Raw genomic sequence first — 20329 nt, forward strand, 5'->3', positions numbered from 1 at the left:
TTTCTGCACGCAGATTGCATGATTCAGGCTGTGTATCTGACTACTGATGCTGTAAAACTGACCATAGTCGTGACATTCATTTATCTCCAGATAACAACGCAGCATGTGTAGGAACTTCAGCGCATCTGAGAAGGAAACAATCTCTGCAGGTGTTTCATTAGTCATGATGACCGCTGCAGTATCTCCATCCTCATCAGACTCTTGGTTGTCTGCAGTATCCTTTATGCTGTCAGATGAGTTGTCAACAGCGACATATAGCTCAAACTCTTGTGGTGAGAGTCCAACATTTCCTTCTAAAAGGGCCCTCGTCCACAAGGGGACATCCGTTGAAAATCAGGGGGGGGAAATTTCATGGGGATACCAGGAAGTACTTCTTCACTGAAAGAGTGGTGGACCATTGGAACGAGCTCCCGGAGCAGGTGATCATGGCCAGCAGCATACAAGATTTTAAGAATAAATGGGACGCCCACGTCGGATCCCTACGAGGGTAGCATAGAGGAGGGCAGATTGGGGACGAGTGATAGAGTGTAGATTAGGGGAGGGTTGTTGGAGTGGGCAGACTTGATGGGCTATGGCCCTTTTCTGCCGTCATTTTCTATGTTTCTATATGTTTCAACTGGGAGTTCAATTGTCGAAGTGTCAGCTTCAGTTGTCTCATCAGATGCGTGAACGAAGCTCACCTGTCGATAGCAAATTGAAATCGTGGATGATGAAAACACCATGTGAAGAGAGTCGAGGAATGTCATTTTTCTCGCGAGCTCAGCAGCTCGGGGGCTGGATTCCATGCTTGCATCAATCACTGCCATCACATATCTTAAGACGAGCGACCTGTAATGACGTTTGAAGTTGACGATTATCCCCTAGTCCATTGGTTGGATCAAAGAGGTCATGTTTGGTGGCAGAAACATGAGTTTGATGTTGGTTAGACATAAGTCATTGCTGTGTGCTGCACAGTTATCACACAGCATTACAATGTGTCTCCTATGCCTTCTCATCAGATTGTCAAGCTTCTGCAACCATTCAATCCACAGTGTCGCCGACATCCATGTGTTTTTGTTGTTTTCATATTCAACAGGCAGGTGTTTAATGTTTTTGAAGCAACGAGGATTTTGATTCTTCACAATCACCAGTGGCTTGAGTTTTTCACTACCATCTATATTGCAAATGAGCAGCAATGTCAATCGTTTCTTTGGCACCTTGAAGCCAAAGGTTTCGCTGCGTTTGAAAGCCAATGTTCCATCAGGGATAGCACGCCAGTACAGGCCCATCTCATCAGTGTTGAAAATGTCACATGACTGATGACAAAACTTCCATGACCCATCTTTCTGCACCAAACTCATCAGTGTCTTGTTTTTTGCCATGCTGCTTCTTAAATTTTAGGCCGTTATGAACTTTCCACCTCTCTAGCCATCCGTTTCTTGCTTTGAAGTCTTCTATGCCCAGTTCTTCGGATAGCTGTGCTGCTTTCTCCATCAGCAGAGGCCCACTGATTGGAAGTTGACGACTTCTAGCTTCAGTAAACCATCGCAGCAACGCCTGTTCAATGTCTCCAGCCTTCCCAATTCTTTTCCGTTTCCTGGTAGGATTGCTGTTGTTTTGCCAGTCTTTCAATATGGCTTGTTTTTTTTGTGAATCCTAGAAATTTGGCTAGGATAAACACTGTAATGTTTTGCAATAGAGACCTGACTCTCCCGTTGGTCAAGTCTCTTTAAGATATCAACACGTTCAACCAAAGACAATAACTTTTGACAAGCGTGTTGGACACATTCAGCCAAAGACAAAGGTTTTTCTTCAAGAGACGCCATGGTACATTTTCAAAAGTTTGAACACCTGGCCAGGCCTAGACTGCTGATCCGAAACACGTGGCTCATCAACGTGAGAATGTGATTGCTTTTAACCAGAGTGAACGTAAACTTGAACGAACAGAGGTAGGACTTATAACATCAGTGCGCATAAGCAGATTGTGTGCTTATCAGAATTGCAATTATCCAGAGTTTATGTCCATTAACTTTAATGTAAAAAAAACGGGACCATGGTGGTAGGCTGCGGATAACCCAAGTGTGCGCTTAACCGATGTGCACTTAATCTGTAGGGTTCCTTTAACTAAGCTGTGCAAAAAGTGGCCTTAACATGCCCTTTACACTGGTCTTTGCTGAATGCTAAGGTCATTTTTACTGCAGCCAGAAAATGGCTTATTTTCCATTTTCCCAATTAATGCTCATACACTAATGTTGCTATTAGCATGTAGCCATTAACAAAAATTAGTATGTGAGCCCTTATTGCCAGACATTCTGTAGGCTGTAAGAGCTCACATGCTAATCCAGTGCACAATAATATGGCTCCCTCAGTGCATCCTGTGGTAAGCATGTACTAGCATCTACTGATGGAAGGGCTGTGGCCTCCTGGTTGAGCTGCTGCCTCTGCACCCAGAGGTTGTGAGATCAAATCCTGGTGCTGCTCCTTGTGATCCTGGGCAAGTCACTTAATCCTCCATTGCCCACTGCTTTGAATGTCAGCTTTGAAATGTCAAAGCAACAAGTCCTCTTTCCCTTACCACAGCTTAGTAAAAAAAAAAGCCTCTTAATTTGATACTCATCAGATGACAAATTCAGGATGAATCTGCCAAAGTTGGCATACATAAATATTTATTACAACAGAGGGCCCTCTTAACTTATATAATACAGTCAAACCTCAGTTTGTGAGTAACACGGTTTGTGAGTGCTTTGCCAAGACGAGCAAAACACTTTCGCAAATTGTGCTTCACAAAACGAGCGTTGATTCGCAAACCGAGCTCTCAGATATGGTGGCCCAGGGGTGGGTACCTGACTGTAGGTGCCGCAGCCCCTTCAGCGGGGTGGCTTCCTTCCCTTGTGGTCCCCGTATGGCTGCCCTCCCGTTTTGGCCGATGCAAACTTTGGTTGTGGAAAGAATCTTCTGAGTTTGCATTATGGGCTATGGGGAACTTTGCTTTTATAAACAACTGCTTTGGTTAACGAGCATGCTTTTGGAACTAATTACGTTCGTAAACCAAGGTACCACTGTAGAACTCAATAGAAAGATGTACATAGGACTTGGCTCAGACTCTAGACTTTCAGAAAGCTTTTGACAAAGTTCCTCATGAAATGCTCCTGAGAAAAAATAAAGAATCATGGGATATGAGGCAAAGTTCAGTTGTGGATTAGGAATTGGTTATCGGATAGAAAACAGAGAATAGGGATAAATGGCTATTTTTCTCAATGGAAGAGGGTTAATACTGGAGTGCCACAGGGATCTGTACTGGGACCGGTGCTATTTAACTTATTTTTAAATTATCCTGAAATTAGAACAGTGAGTGAGGTGATTAAATTTGCAGATGACACTAAACTGTTCAAAGTTTAAAACACATGCAAATTGTGGAAAAACTGCAGGCAGACCTTAGGAAATTAGAAGTCTAGGTGTCCAAATGGCAGATGAAATTTAATGTGGATAAATGCAAAGGGATGCACATTGGGAAGAATAACCCACATCATAGTTACCAGATGCTAGGGTCCACCTTGGGGGTCAGTGCCCAAGAAAAAGATCTGGGTGTCATTGTAGACCCGAACAACAGCAACAATCATGGGAGGATATAATAAAATATAGCACAAATACAGTACTTTGCTAAGCATAATGGGGTTTTGTTATAACCCTGAGGCAATACTGAACATCACCAGAAACCTGGAGTTTTTCTTCTTATTTCATTTCTGTACTTAGTCATTCTTTTGAATATAAAATGCATTACTTTGGAAAAGCAAATTGTCATGCCAGAGAAACTCTTGTCTTTTGATTAACAAAGTAACATAAAAAAAAGTAAGCCAGTGAGAAGCTGACCTGTGGATATCAACCTTACCTATAAATAGAAAAGGAAGCAATAGATCTGATCAGGGATGCTACTGCTCCAACTTTGGCAGCTTCTACCGCCCCAAATGATCTGTATTTCACAGTTTCTTCATAACTGACAAAAGGCTGGTTGTAGACAACAATCTTCCCTCTGGCCTCCGGAGCTCTTCTGTGCAATTCTGTGAATGAGGTTACCACTAGGACATCAGCTGTAATTCCTGCAAATAGATGTACTAATTACATGAAAGAATATTTAGGGGGGAAGATTATTAAATGATGCAAAGCAACTAGTATGGGTAGACATTACAGTAGATTTGTTCTAGTTATTACATTCTAAATAAAAACCAGCATAGTAAAAAACAAAAAAAACCCCTAACTAATGGTAACTGCTTAGCAGGATTTGTGTGCGTCATGGGTAAAGATGGGCATGGCTAGCAATCTGGTAATACGGCTGCTGGCCCTAATTAGACAAAATGTGATATAAGCTCCCTCTCATCTGACTCCTCTCCCTACCATTCCTGCCTCTCAGATCAGCACTTCTAGACAGCAACCATCTCCACAATTATACCTCATCCCCAAGATCTAACCCCAACAGGAATCCTCATAATTCAGGCCCCTCCCCCAAAACCTCCTACTAAGCAGAAGTCACTCCCCCAATATCTCAATCCTGCCCTAAACCACCCACCTCACCCCACCCCAGGACTAACCTATGAATTTCCCTGGTAGGGAGATGGAGAAGAACTGAAGCAGCCCTCCTCTATTCCCATCCTACTAGCTGCCAGATTTCAAAATGGTGCCTAGGTCCCTAGTGGTTGTCTTATATAGAAGTCATCCTTAATGGCAGGATGAAAACTAGCAGTAGTACCCGCAAAATTACTATTAGGGATCATAGGCATCATTTTTAACTCCCAGAATCTAGTGGGCTGGGACCACTCATCCACTGCTTCATCAGAGAAACCGGGGGGAAGTTCTTTTGGGAGGGTTAGATCTTGGGGGGATGAGATGGAATGATAGGTGTTTGCTGTCAAGAAGGTATGGGAATAGCTGGGTAAATTGGGGGGGAGGGACATACTAGAGGGAGAGACCATGCCATGCCTTGGCAGGTAGGGGGTATACACCCACGCTATCTACTGAGGCACAGAACACAGACCCATGTGATAAGTGTCTGCCTTGTGCAATAAGGGTAAATGTTCGCCTATCACCTATCTTGGTTCCCATTTGAGGACTTGAGTAGAAATTTAAGCTCTTATTTGATGTTTTATAATGTTTACTTATCTATTTTCTTGCTGAATTTCCTTTCTGTACAAGTTAATCTTGATTATATTGAAAATTCAATAAATATAATTCAAAATAAGGGTAAAAATGGTGTTCAAAATTTATCACAAAAAAAAAATAAATCAGTTTTGAACAGTATTCTATAAAGGAGTTTCAGGATAGGTGCCCTTTATAGAACAGCAAGAAGTGATGCTGAGATCCATGTTCAACTTTGGGCGCCAGAATTTACACCAATGAAACCAGATATGAATAATTACATACCAGGAAAAGGACCCATTGAACTTGTCTGCACAGGACCCACAGTTACTAAGGCTAGTCCTGGCTGCTATATCTAAGATTTTTTAAACATATGGTCATTTCAATGGTTTTGGGTGTAATGTTTTGGAAAAGAAAATCTTGTATATATTTATTTGGACGTTTAGGGGTCCTTTTATCAAGCCGGGCTAGCGGGGTTAGCGCGTCGGACATTTCATCACACGCTAACTCCCGCGGCTGGCTAAAAAACTAACGCCTGCTCAATGCAGGCGTTAGCGGCTAGCACGGCAGGCGGTTTAACGCACGGTATTACGCGCGTTAAACTCCTACCGCAGCTTGATAAAAAGACCCCTTATTCTATGATAAGTATTAATTATTTTGACACCCCTGATATCTGCTTCTCCTTTTGTATATTGTAGAAGTGTGCAGCATGGCTGCCTCTTTTGTTTTTATGCTTTCAAAATATCTGGGAATTTGTGAATAAAAATTGGCTTTAGTTGAAAGCAAAGCTCCCTATGTATTCTGTATTTTCTTATCATGTAATTATTTTCTACTATGGTATATGACCGCAACATTTTTAATGCTCTTTGGGCCGGATTCTCAAAAAGCTGCTGAAAGTTAGGCACTGGCGGTTGCCTAGATCACACCTACCAGCGCCTAACTTAAATGTTTTAATTGGTTTTAAGTTGCACGATAATTGGTTGCATCATTACAAAATAATTAAAAACTAATTTTAAAAATTAGGTACTACTAGGTGCCCTCAAGGACTGGTGCCTGGGTCCATGGTGCCTAGAGACACCTAGTTACACCAAAGCCAAGAAGTGGGCATGTTTAGGGGCAGTACTGGACTTTGGCATCACTTGAAAGGGGGAGCAGGGAAGGGATGCTGCTAGACAGGGGGGAGGTAAAAGGAAGGGAGAAGGGCTGCTAGCACCTGTTAATATAACGGGCTAAAAAACCAGTATATATATATATATATACATAAACCTTTCCATATGCCTATATAAGAAAATGCCAAATGTACTGTAATTACAGTCACCTTTTGTAGCCACCTATTTGTTCAAATCATAGTTAGGTATATAAAAAGATTTAAAAAAGCTTAAGAGTGTTAAGTGCTAAAATCCTTACAGCTTTCAAACCTGTCATAATTCCCCAACATTAATTACCTATAATTATACACTGGAAGAAAACACAATGAAAGCTAACTAGCATATTTTAGGCATAGGATGAAAAGTTAAACTGTTTGAAGCAGCAGTTCTGGGAGGTGGACATGATTTTAAAATATTCTAACCCCCCCCCTACCGCCAATAATTAATATTTATCTTTTCTGCATTTTATTTCACTCCTGAGGAAATATTAGTGCTTGAGGTCATAGAACACTCCTTCTGCTTACTTACAACTTTAATTTTTGAAGCTACATAAAACAGATCACTTATGTGCCATCTTTAAACAAAACCCCATCCATCTAACTACAGAGCAAATAGTAGAAGGGGAGGACAGGGACGCAAAATGCAGTCATGGCAACCTGCATATTGTTCATCCAAAATATGAAGCAGTTTAAAGAAAGGATTTACAGAACAAAACCAAGACATAGACAAATTGACAATTTATACACTTATGGAAGACAATTACAAAGCTCACATCAGCAGTGAGGCTAGCCCCAAAGGAAAAGACAAACAAGAGTAACAAGGCTTCAAAAAAGTAAAGAAACTGAGGATGCAGATTTATCATTTGCATACTAAGCCTGAGAATATGGGGAAACGATATTTACTATAATAATGGGTGTTTTTCAAAATTTCATGTGAGTAGATGCATTTCTTCAGTGGGAAATCTGGAATTCCTTGCCAGACAATATGGTGAAAGCGGTTAGCTTTATAAAGGCTTTGATAATGTCCTAAAAGTTCATAAACCATTATTAAAATGGACTTATGGAAATCCGAAGCTTATTCCTAGACTAAGCTGCATGGGATACTGTATGTTTTACTCTTTGGGATCTTGCTGGGTACTTGTGACCAGGGCAGGATTAACCAATAGGCCAAGTAGGCACATGCCTAGGGTCCAAAATGGTCAGGGGGGCTCGATGAAGGAGGGCATCAACATTGTTTTTTCCAAATAGCGATGGGCCCCTCCAGCATCGATCGGCAACACGGGCCTCCCCCAATTGGTAACGTGGGCCCCACCCCAATCGGCAACATGCCCCCCTCCCCCATCGACGGAAAGTAAGACAAGCAAGCAACGCAGGTAAGAAAGGCAACGGGAACTGTAATTGTGCAAGCGGTGCTGTTTGCCCAAAGCTTCACTCTGACGCAGCTTCCTTTTCCACCTGGGCGCATGGTGGGGTGGGGTGGGGCGGGGCTTCCAGATGAGGCACGGGACGTGCAAAGTGTAATTAGTACTATTATGGGGGCGGGGTCTGGGGTGAAGATTGGGTAGAGATGGGCGGGGTCTGGCCCACGACTTAGCCCAGTGTTCTTCAACCGCCGGTCCACAGACCGATGCCGGTCCACAGAATAATTATTTTATTTCTGCCTGTCCATAGGTGTAAAAAGATTGAAAAACACTGATCTAAAAGACCCTTATACTAACTACAGTTGGGTTTTACTAAATGTCGGTAGAGATTTTTAGCATGGGCAAGCAAGATAAACGCTCCGATGCTCACAGAATTCCTATGACCATCAGGGCATTTACCTTGCTGGCCAGCGCTAAAAACCTCTAGTGCCGTTTAGTAAAAGGAGTCCTATATTAGCACAAGGGAAAGTCCCTTGTTAAAATATGTTAAGTCCATTTCCAACATGGCAGTATTTGAGACATTTTTCAAATTTTTTTCAGTTCATGTGGGAGCGCTAACTACCTATTTAGGAATGCTAAGTCCTCTTACATTAACTCTGCACGTAACGCAGTTTAGTAAAAGGGCTCCTAGCAGAGGTACTATGGTTGTCACCTTCACATGGACTTCTGATAAAAGATATGATTTTGTTCCTATTTTTCAGGTTCAGAATGATTCCTCTTCATGGTCATCTGATAAATGTTTTTCCTGATCTCTCTCCTAATATCAAGTAGTTAAAAGAGAAATTCTTGCCCTGAGGCTCAGAACTTTAGCTGTGGGGATTGGGTTCTTGTCAAAATATCCTGAGAAATGTGTTATCAAAGGCCAGGCTATCAAATAAATAGGAAACTTGAAACTTACTGCATAGGCCTTGCACTTAGCGCACATTAATCTTTGCTATTAACATGTAGTAAGTGTATATCCTACCACTATCATTGTGACTTGTGGTTTTCCTGTATATTAAACCCTATCAAAAACACCTTTAAGCAACCTTGGCATATGGTGCAAACTTAGAACTGTTTACAATAAGAATCTGTTTACACAAAGAAGGCAGAAAATTAGAGATGTTTTGGTTTCCTCCACTTGTCATAAAAATTGCCAAAGTTACAAAAGGTCAGATGTGGGAAGTGCATTTTTGCCCACAAATTATGGCTATTATGAGGGTCTTTTACCAATTTGCAGTAAACACTACTGCATGCTTACCACAACTTAAAAGGACTTACTGTGTTGTGCGTTGAGGCCGAGGGGGGGGGGGGTGTTGAGAGTGGGCGTGTCTACACCAGTTAGTGCAGTCACACTGCTGCTTGCTGATTAGCATGTGATAAGCATATGAGCCTGTACTGCCTATAAAATGGGTTGCAATAAGGGCCCTCACACTAACGGCAATATTAGCATGTGGTCATTATTGCTTAAAATAGAACATTGGCCATTTTCCACCTGCTAGTTGAACATTGTTCAAAGAGCAATAAGACTTTTGAAAATTTGAAAGAATATGGGGCTCATAATCGAAAGAGAATTATGTCCAAAAACCGGCCTAAGTTGGCACTTGGATGAACATTTCTCAAAAACGTCCAAGTGCCGATACTAAAAATGGGTTTTGGACGTATTTCTAAACGGCATAGGCAGCTGAACGACCAAAGCTAAGCGGGGTGTTTTGGGAAGAGTGTCGAGGGCGGGAGTTGGGCGGGACGTGGGCCGGCTTAGACTTAGTTGTAGAGCATGTATAACCGAAAGTTATACAGCCCATGATCGACGGAACTTGGACGTTGTGACTTAGACCATGTAAAACCATGTAAAACGTTGTGACTTAGACCATTTGGTGAGATTAACTCACCTAAACTCACCAGATAAGCACTGAAAACACATAACACAGACCCCCCCTACACTACCCCAGTGATCACCGACCCCCCCCTAAAAATATTAATCACATCTTTAAAATTCAGCCTCCAGACCATCATCACCTGGCCGCCTGGCATAGGAAAGCCTAGTTGTCCAGCACAGAGGCAGCTTAAGTCGTCTTGGGGGTGGGTTAGGGACCCATAGAGAGGAGGACCCATGCCCATTAGCCCCTGTAATCACTGCATTGATACTTAAACATGTGCACTCCCATATACACCCCCTAAAACCCTTTTTTACTGGCATAAAAGTGGCTCCTGCAGCCATAAGGGCTATTGGGGTGGTAGATAAGTGAGTCTAGGGGATTCTGGAGGTAGTTTGGGGGGCTTTTACTAGTGAGATGAAGACATGGCACCCTTTTTGTGAAGTTCACAGCAGTGCGCTGTAAGGTACCCCACTATTTAGGTGGCATGTCTGGGTGTGCAGTCCATCACTTTGCATACCCCTCCCACGTCCAACAGGGTTTGTTCTAGGCATTTTGGACTTGGATGAAAAGTTGGATGAAAATGTAGAATAAAGATGGACGATTTAGCAGCTTGGACGATCAGATTGGCAGGAGGTATACTTAGACTATTTTCGAAATGAAAAATAATTTGGATGTATTTTTCGAAAATGTGTCCTAAGCTGTTTTCTACTTTGGATGACTTGTGACTTGGATGAAAATGGACATTCCTTTCGATTATGCCCCTCAATATGTTTACAACTAAAACATTTGAAAAACCGATGGCAAAAAATTATTTCTTAGAATATATCATTTGCCATCCTAAATATCTTTAAAAAAAAGTTTGGCTTTTTCTCAGATGTTGAGGCTTAGACGAAATTGTTCACAGTTAAAAGACTTCAAGATACAAGCTAAAAGTCTTAAAAATAAATTAAGTGAATGAGGCTACCCCAATCAAGTTATACATCGGGCATACAAGAGAGTCAAATATAACAACAGAGATTTATTATTATCAGATTTCAAAAAAAGCTCGTCTTTCAATTCTGAGCAAACTATTACATGTGTTCTTCAGCACTCTACATTAAGGGCTACTTTTACTAAGCTGCGGTAGCGTTTTTAGCGTGCGCTGAATATTAGCTCGCGCTAACCCCCGCAGCTTAGTCAAAGGAACCCAAAGTGTTGATATCACCAGAATTATTAGAAATAGATGGGATGTAATTCAATCTCTTCCTTCCTTTCAATACACAAATTTAAGATTTGCCTTTTCTAGGGGAAAAAATCTTAAGGAATTCTAAAGCCAATTGGTAAAATGCCAACTAATTGATTTCCAACAGAGCATTTTAAATGTGGTTACTGCTCTTTTTGTGAATTTTCTATGCAGATCAAACCCACGATAAGTTATACAATTTCAGTATTTGTAAAACATATCACATGGTTCATGTAATCACTTGCCCATGTCATAAAATTTATGTTGTCATGACAACGAGACCGTTTAAGATGCGTCTGGCCGAACATAAATCTAACATAAAAAGAGCAATTGTTAAAGAGCCTTTAGTTCAACATTGTTTAGATGCTTCTCATACGTTTAACAATCTAAAAGGCTTTGTTATAGATGTGATCACAAAGAATGTAACATAGTAACATAGTAGATGAAGGCAGATAAAGACCCGAATGATCCATCCAGTCTGCCCAACCTGATTCAATTTAAATTTTTTCTCTTAGCTATTTCTGGTCAAGAATCCAAAGCTCTACCCAGTACTGTGCTTGGGTTCCAACTGCTGAAATCTCCGTTAAAACCTTCTCCATCCCATCTAAACCCTCCCAGCCATTGAAGCCCTCTCCAGCCCATCCTCCACCAAACGGCCAAATACAGACACAGACCGTGCAAGTCTGCCCAGTACTGGCCTTAGTTCTATGTTTAATATTAGTTTCTGATTCTAGATCCTCTGTGTTCATCCCACGCTTCTTTCAGTCACCGTTTTCCTCTCCACCATCTCTCTCGGGAGCGCATTCCACCACCCTCTCCATAAAGTAGAATTTCTTAACATTGCTCTTGAATCTACCACCCCTCAACCTCAAATTATGTCCTCTGGTTTTACCATTTTCCTTTCTCTGGAAAAGATTTTGTTCTACGTTAATACCCTTCAAGTATTTGAACGTCTGAATCATATCTCCCCTGTCTCTCCTTTCCTCTAGGTTATACATATTTAGGGCTTCCAGTCTCTCCTCATACATCTTCTGGTGCAAGCCTCCTATCGTTTTCATCACCCTCCTCTAGAACGGTTCAAATCTTCTTATGTTCTTCGCCAGATACGGTCTCCAAAACTGAACACAATACTCCAAGTGGGGCCTTACCAATGACCTGTACAGGGGCATCAACACTTTCTTCCTTCTACTGGCTATGCCTCTCTTTATACAGCCCAGCATCCTTCTGGCAGCAGCCACTGCCTTGTCACACTGTTTTTTCACCTTTAGATCTTCGGACACTATCACCCCAAGGTCCCTCTCCTCGTCCGTGCATATCAGCTTCTCACCTCCCAGCAAATACGGTTCCTTCCGATTATTAATCCCCAAATGCATTACTCTGCATTTCTTTGCATTGAATTTTAGTTGCCAGGCATTAGACCATTCCTCTAACTTTTGCAGATCCTTTTTCATATTTTCCACTCCCTCTTCGGTGTCTACTCTGTTACAAATCTTGGTATCATCTGCAAAACGGCACGCTTTTCCTTCTAACCCTTCAGCAATGTCACTCACAAACATATTGAACAGGATCGGCTCCAGCACCGAACCCTGAGGGACTCCACTACTCACCTTTCCTTCCTCCGAGCGACTTCCATTAACCACCACCCTCTGGCGTCTGTCCAACAGCCAGTTTCTAACCCAGTTCACCACTTTGGGCCAGCAGCGTGAAGGATTTTAAAAGGAAATGGGATACACATGTGGGATCTCTAGGGGGGTAGGGTTGTTGGAGTGGGCAGACTTGATGGGCTGTGGCCCTTTTCTGCCGTCATCTTCTATGTTTCTATGTTTCTAACTTCAGCCCTTCAAGTTTGTTCAACAGCCTCCTATGAGGAACCATATCAAAGACTTTGCTGAAATCTAAGTAAATTACATATAGCATATGTCCTCGATCCAGCTCTCTGGTCACCCAATCAAAAAATTCAATCAGGTTCGTTTGGCACGATTTACCTTTTGTAAAGCCATGTTGCCTCGGATCCTGAAACCCATTAGATTCAAGGAAGTACACTTTCCTTTCTTGAAGAGCGTAGGGAGAGGGGAGACATGATTGAGACATTTAAGTACATCACGGGACGGGTCAAGGTGGAAGAGGATATCTTTCTTCTCAGGGGACCCTCGACCACAAGAGGACATCCGCTCAAACTCAGGGGAGGGAAGTTTCGTGGAGACGCAAGGAAGTACTTCTTCACGGAGAGAGTGATCGAGCATTGGAACAAGCTTCCAGTGCAGGTGGTCGAGGCACGCAGCATCCCAGACTTCAAGAACAAATGGGACACCCATGTGGGATCCCTACGGGGTCATGCCAAGGGATAGGGTCACTAGGACTTGAATGAGCGGGTCAGTAGAGTGACAGTATAATTACAATTATACTTAAGGGGTCAGAAGACTTAAGAGGGTGGGTAAATGGTGTGGGCAGACTTGATGGGCTATATGGCCCTTATCTGCCGTCATCTTTCTATGTTTCTATGTTTCTTTCAGCAATACTTCCATTATTTTTCCAACAACCAAAGTGAGGCTCACTGGCCTGTAGTTTCCTGCTTCATCCCTGTGACTACTTTTGTGAATAGGGACCACATCCACTCTCCTCCAATCCCCAGGAACCACTCCCATCTCCAGAGATTTGTTGAACAAGTCTTTAATAGGACTTGCCTCTGAGCTCCCTTAGTATCCTAGGATAGATCCCGTCTGATCCCATCGCTTTGTCCACCTTCAGTTTTTCAAGTTGCTCATAAACACTCTCCTCTGTGAATGGCACAGAATCTACTCCATTTCTCGTGTATCTTTGCCAGACAATCTTGGTCCTTCTCCAGGATTTTCTTCTGTGAACACAGAACAGAAGTATTTGTTTAGCACATTTGCTTTTTCCTCATCACTCTCCACAGCATCTTTTAGTTTAGCAATTCCATTTTTCATCGTCCTCCTTTCACTAATATATCCGAAAAAATTTTTGTCTCTCTTTTTTACATTTTTAGCCATTTGTTCTTCCGCCTGTGCTTTTGCCAGACGTTTTTCTCTCTTGGCTTCTTTCAGTTTCACCCTGTAGTCCTTTCTGCACTCCTCTTCTTGAGTTTTTTTTTTATATTTCACGAATGCCAACTCTTTCCTCTTTATTTTCTCCGCCACTAGTTTGGAGAACCATATCAGCTTCCTTTTTCTCTACTTTTTATTTATTTTCTTCACATAAAGGTCCGTAGCCATTTTTATCGCTCCTTTCAGCTTAGACCACTGTCTTTCCACTTCTCTTATGTCCTCCCATCCTAACAGCTCTTTCTTCAGGTGATCGTTGTTTAGCCTTGAGATGCAGAGAATGTCATTGGATTTTCAACTTACAAACATTGTCCCCGAATGGGCTTAATGACAGGACTGATTGGTCTGCTTTCTACTGAGCAAAAGTTTTTTCAAAACAAATAGTAGTGACAATCTTTAAATCTACCTCTTTTATTTTTTTAAACTAAGAGGTATGATGTAACTCAATTTGATTAGCTATTTATGTGCTTGGCATCCTTAGCTTGTGGCACCATTTTGAAGATTTTTGAATCACACAGGAAGTTGCGTTCCATAAGTTGCTGGTAGTTTATTTAGCGCTAACTTTAAAATCTCTATATGAAAAATATACTTTATCACACACTAAATCGCTGTTTTTTCAACATTATCCCCTGATGAAGCCTAGTAGGGTGAAACGGAGGCCCGTTGGGTTTCACTAAGCAGTGCCGTTCATATTCAGCGGCGTTTACAAAGATAAGTGCTTTTTGAATTAAGGGTGCTATCTTTTACTTATGACAATAATCATTGCATAAAGATATTATATACGACATGCAAATTTAACAGTTAGGATATTGATGAAGATTAAAAATGTTAAAATATATTAAAATATCAAAATTATTTATAAAAACTTTTAAAAATATTTAATAGATTAGTATTGGGAGTTTGGGCCGATTATTGAAATACTGACCTGCAACAAACATCAGCAGTCAACTGCCTAAATATAGGTCTCTGAGGCCCATCTCCTTTGTTAAAAATGTAGTACTTTTTGTGCTAATTATTTTGGGTGTTTTTTGCTTCTGTTGATATATTTTGAACATCCGATTTTGTATTTGTGTGAATGAGTGCTTTTATGTTTCACATATATTCTGATACTTGTCAACATTTGTTCATTTCTGATCTGAAGAAAAATAGTTACCTTCAAAAACTAATTTAAAAAAGTATTAATTTGGTCCAATAAAAAAGAATCATCTTGTTTTCTTTTCTTTTATGTTAAAAGTGGATTAACACGGCTACTAAACCACCTTACTCTGTGGTAAGAATGCTGGGGAAGAAGCCCAAGACAAAAGAATTCAAACAGGGCTGGAGTTTTATACCAATCACAGTTTCCCTCCAAAAGCGGACTTTTCCTATCATTACTTTCACTGGTCAAGAGTGCCCTCACTTTGTTCTGGAATCTACAGAGTTCAGGGGAGGGAGTTTTTACAAATTAAAATCCAGTACTTTAGTAAAGCCACTAGAGGTCTCTTCTAACCACACATATGTATAAACAAATGAATAGAGAACCCAGATGAACTAAAATGTTCCACAGGAAACTGTGCTGTATTTATTAAATTCACCTTAAAGGTCAAATCATGTCAAACTATGAGTGTGGTGCCTAAAGCTTTGTGATGGTCACACAGGTCTGTCCTTAAGCACAGGAATCAGCCTGTCCCATTAAGGGCAGGATAAGGAAACCAGCTCGAAATCTCCTAGTGCATTGCATGCAATTGTATACTCCATAAATCAAATCAATTGGTATCTAATGATAAGGAAGCTCCTTAATCAAAACAAACAAAACACTACCAAGTTCCAAAGAAGAAACCTGCCGAGATGAGAATATGCAGTTCAGGAAAAACAATAAGATACCTACTGCTGCAACTTGGCCAGAGAGTCTCCTAAACCAAAAAATATACTCCTCTATGGACTGGGAAAGAACTAGTATTCTATAGTCTTCAGAACTACACAACATGGAAAGGTTCAAGATGGCCAAAGTAGCAAATAAACCAGCATTTAGCTCTTTGGGCCTGATTCTATAAATGGCACCTAACTTCTAGGAGCTACTGAGTACAATTATCAATCATCTACTAGGCAATGTTTATAGAATCATGCCTAGCAGTGCCTAAGCAGTCTTTAGACATGGGTAGGCATTGAAACCTTAGGCACGCTCCCATTTAAACCAGGGTTTTCATGACTTAATGAGTGTGCCTAAGTTAGGCAACTACCAGCACCCAAGTCAAACCATGCCCAAAATCTGCCCCTAACCATACCTACTTACCAGTAGGCACCTTGCAGTATATGCCTACCAGCTAATTAATTTTTTAAAAATTGTTTATTAAATACTTTCTAATAGCGTTGTTCAATTAATGGCACCAATTAAAACAATTAAGAAAATGAAGTTAGGCACCTAGATCGGCTAGGCCAGTGTCTCTCAAACTGGTGTGCCCCGAAGAGATTTCGGATGTGTCATAAGAGATTCCAGAAACTTACTTTATTTTTTAAAATTCCCATCATAAGTATATACTAGAATAGACGACATGTACATCGCATATGCAAGCAAGAGTCTATCAATGTTATGAGCATCTGTGTACATAAGGATACATCCACTCAGATAAGCATCATTCTTTGACGTGATTGGTCCTTGAAAACTAATGGCAAGTAATTTTAGTTTTATTTTTTATGCAGTACTTATCCTAACTTGAGCAACAAAGCAGTCAAGGCTTTATTAACCATTTGGTTCTTCTAATCTTTGTGAACTTGGATTTTCAGCTCTGACCATAGGCAGTGGAATGCTTTATTGTTAGGGGGGGGGGCCACAAGCTCTGCCCCAGACCCGCCCAAGCTCCACCCCAGACCCCCCCCCATAAAAGTACTAATTGTAATTACCATTTTTTTCCATTCATTTTTCATATATACACACAATATAGTCTTATTAACAGTACATAATGGTTAACCACAAAATTAAACTGCACAAAGCACACTGTATGTTTCTCAACATTCATTCCTACCAGAACACCTGGCCTTGGTCACACATGCTTAACACAGATAACCCCTTTGCAAGTACAGGACCACAAACTAAAAGTAGTAATATATACAAAACCTTAAGATGCAAGACTCTACATACAGTACAACCCCCACAGAAATAGAAACAAATGCATTTCTTTCTGAACAGGGCAAAATATAGACAGCAGATGTAATTTCTCAAAACGTGACACAATTCAATCACTATATTAAAAATAAAATCATTTCCCCTACCTTTGTTGTCTGGTGATTTTGGTTTTCAAATCATATTTCCCAGTCTCTGGCTGCACGTCCTTCTGTCTGTGCTCTTAACTGTGTATCTAGGGCCACCTTATCCATTTGCTGTTTTTCTCTCCTTCACTTTCTGCCATACATGTGTCTTTCATATCAAATCATTCAACTGACCCACATTGGTAACAAAATTCATGGAGAGTGATCAAAATAAAGTTTATAAAAATACTCAGAGATGTGGAACTCAGAGATGTCTGGAACATGGGAGGTTCAGCACCAGCATCTACCGGAAACCTACTGACAGGAACAATCTTTTACAATACAGCAGTTTTCATCCTCAACACCTTAGAAATAATATACCGACAGGTCAGTTTTTATGACTGCGGAGGCTTTGTTCCACTACTCATGAATTTATCCAGCAAGCCACAGATATGAAGATCCGGTTTGAAGAGAAGGGGTATCCATCCTCTGTTATTTGCAAAGCATACAAACGTGCACTGTATGCCAACCGAGATCTTTTGTTGAACTCATCACGATCTCAGGACTCACCCTCATTGGTCTGTGTACTCCCATACTCCATTCACGCCTTTCACATCAAAAGAATCATCAAACAGCATTGGAACATTTTGAGATATCACCCAGAGTTCCAAGAATTTCCACGGTTTGCTTTTTCTAAACAGCGGAACCTTAAACAACTTTTGGTGCATTCACAATTTTTGAGAAAGACAGAGGTAGAGGAGGGAGACGAGCACAGCCCGTGTGGTTCATGTAAAATGTGTGTACACAGTGTGAACTTAGCCTATATGTCACTTACAACACAGATTAAGTCTATACGCCTGGCTACTACCTGCAGTACAAAGCAGGTAATATACATTATCCAGTGCCCTTGCCACCTTTACTATGTGGGATGTACCACTAGAAGTATCAAAGTACGAATAGGTGAGCATATCAGTAGAATTAGATCTAAAGTGAAGGAAGCTCCCTTAGTGGCTCACTGGATTGTACAAAATCATGACCTGACAGACCTTAAGTTTTCTATTCTGGATACTGTCACATCCACAAGAGGTGGAGACATAGCTAAATGGTTATGGAGAAAAGAACAGCAATGGATCTTTACTTTGAATACACTGCACCCCCGAGGTCTTAATAATGAGATTGAGTGGTTAGCATTCCTTTAACTGGATTCACTCATTTCCACTTCAGGATTTCTCCTTTGTCAGTTTTTTCATTTTTTTCACTTCTGTCAGCTGACGTCGTGACATCATCACGTTTTTGATGTCATGACGTTTTTTGACGTTTTTCCAGCGTTTTTGCACTTAAATAGTGCCAGAAATCTGCTTTCTGCCTGGCGGTTTTTGAATTAAACAACTGTTTTCCAGCAGAGGTATGTAAGCTCTAAGGAGCTCTTTATATTAGTTTCATTTTGCTGTGCTTCCTATTCCCTAGAGCAGGGGTGCCCACACTTTTTGGGCTTGCGAGCTACTTTTAAAATGACCAAGTCAAAATGATCTACCAACAATAAAATTTAAAAAAAACACAAAGCACACTGTACTCATAGAAAATGTTAATTATCATTCCTATTCCAGGGTTTTTCAAAGAGGTCAAAGCAGATGACTCTATGCACTATCACCTCAGTAACAACCATACAAAAATAGACAAATATACCCCCCTCCCTTTTTACTAAACCACGATAGCAGTTTTTAGAGTGCAGGGAGCTGCGCTGAATGCCCAGCTCTCGAGGCTCATAGGCTCCCTGCGCCAAAAACCTCTATTGCGGTTTAGTAAAAGGGGACCTTAGTGTAAAATATAGACAGCAGATATAAATTCAGACACATTTTGATCACTAAATTAAAATAAAATCATTTTTCCTACCTTGTCTGGTGATTTCATGAGTCTCTGGTTGCATTTTCTTCTTCTGACTGTGCATCCAATCTTTCTTCCCTTCTTTTAGCCTGTATGCTTCCTCTCCTCCTGACCTCATTCCCTCCCCCAACTTTTCCTTCCTCTCTCCCTGCCCTTTCTTTCTCTCTGCCTCCCTTTCCTTTTTTTCTGTTTCTCTTCTTTCCTTCTGTCTCCCTGCCTGCCCTTTTTCTTTCTTTCTTTCTCTCTGCCCTCCCCCAAGACACTGCCACTGCCATCGGGGACCCAAACTGCCATCGGGGACCAGGACCCAAACCGCCACCAATAACACGCCCAAAAGCCGACGCCGCCCCAACCTCTCCCTGCTTCGGCCGACCAGCATCGCGAGGAACTGTTGGGGGAAATGCTGCCGGGTCCTGCCTTCGCGGAAACAGAAAGTAGGCAAGACCCGGCAGCAAGAAGAGGAAATGCTTCACTAACATGTCTCCCGCCTTAGCCCGTAGCGAACGCTTGCTTCAGGGCTCTCAACATGTGCGTGCCGGCTTCCCTTCTCCCCCCCCTCCCCCTCCCCGGGCATAACTTCCGGTTTCGGAGGGAAGAGAAGAGAAGCCTGCACGCACACGTTAGAGCCCGGAGCATAAGTTCGCTAGGGGCTGAAATCTCCAAGCTGGTTTTTTTTAAATGTTCAGCAGCGGCAGATGACAGCTGGGCGGACCGCCCAGCTAAAAGGCCCTAGGGAGAACACTGGAGAGGAAGGCTGATCGGCCCGTAGATCAGGACGGCAACACGAGTGCGATCGACTCGAGTTGCCTTCCTGAGCTACTGGTCGATCGCGATCGACGCGTTGGGCACCCCTGCCCTAGAGCTATTGCAACAATGTGTTATTTTCAAGTCTCAGTGTGGTTATTAGAGATTTGTTTCACCCACATCTGACTCTTGTTTTTACTGTTTGTTTCTTTACTAGAATCATTTTGATAGTCATGAGAGCGATTTTTCAACAGCATCTCATCAGGAACCTGTTTGAATTATACCACTCGGGTCCCCTGACGCAGGGAACGAAACGGGGCCACGTTGGGACCCCCAAGTCCTGCTTAAGCTAAGTGTTATTTCAGCACATAGTACAACACACAGTGACTCTCAAATACGTTAAAAATCTTTATTATGAAAGTTTTTTGAGACTGAATCAAGCAATATTCTGTGGAGTTAGTGATCAAAGTTTTTATAAAACAACAATGACTGGAAGGTGAACTCTTCACCCAAGGGAGGTATTCAAGCCTTCCTTCCACATCTCTGAGTATTTTTATAAACTTTATTTTGATCACTCTCCATAAATTTTGTTACCAATGTGGGTCAGTTGAATGATTTGATATCATAGCCTATTTCTGACCTCAGGTCTGTAATTA

The 20329-nt window shown here is 41.5% G+C and overlaps 1 protein-coding gene across 2 annotated transcripts in view; it reads right to left on the reverse strand.

Annotated features, from left to right (window-relative positions):
- The window catches only part of CPQ (carboxypeptidase Q), a 366663-nt gene that overhangs the window by 235890 nt on the left and 110444 nt on the right, over positions 1–20329 (reverse strand). For both annotated transcript variants that reach the window (XM_033934451.1, XM_033934454.1), the window contains one exon: positions 3869–4076. In XM_033934451.1, the coding sequence (XP_033790342.1) occupies positions 3869–4076 (208 nt within the window). The remainder of the gene's footprint in view (positions 1–3868; positions 4077–20329) is intronic.

This window comes from Geotrypetes seraphini, chromosome 2 (assembly GCF_902459505.1).
Source record: "Geotrypetes seraphini chromosome 2, aGeoSer1.1, whole genome shotgun sequence".
NCBI lineage: Eukaryota > Metazoa > Chordata > Amphibia > Gymnophiona > Dermophiidae > Geotrypetes > Geotrypetes seraphini.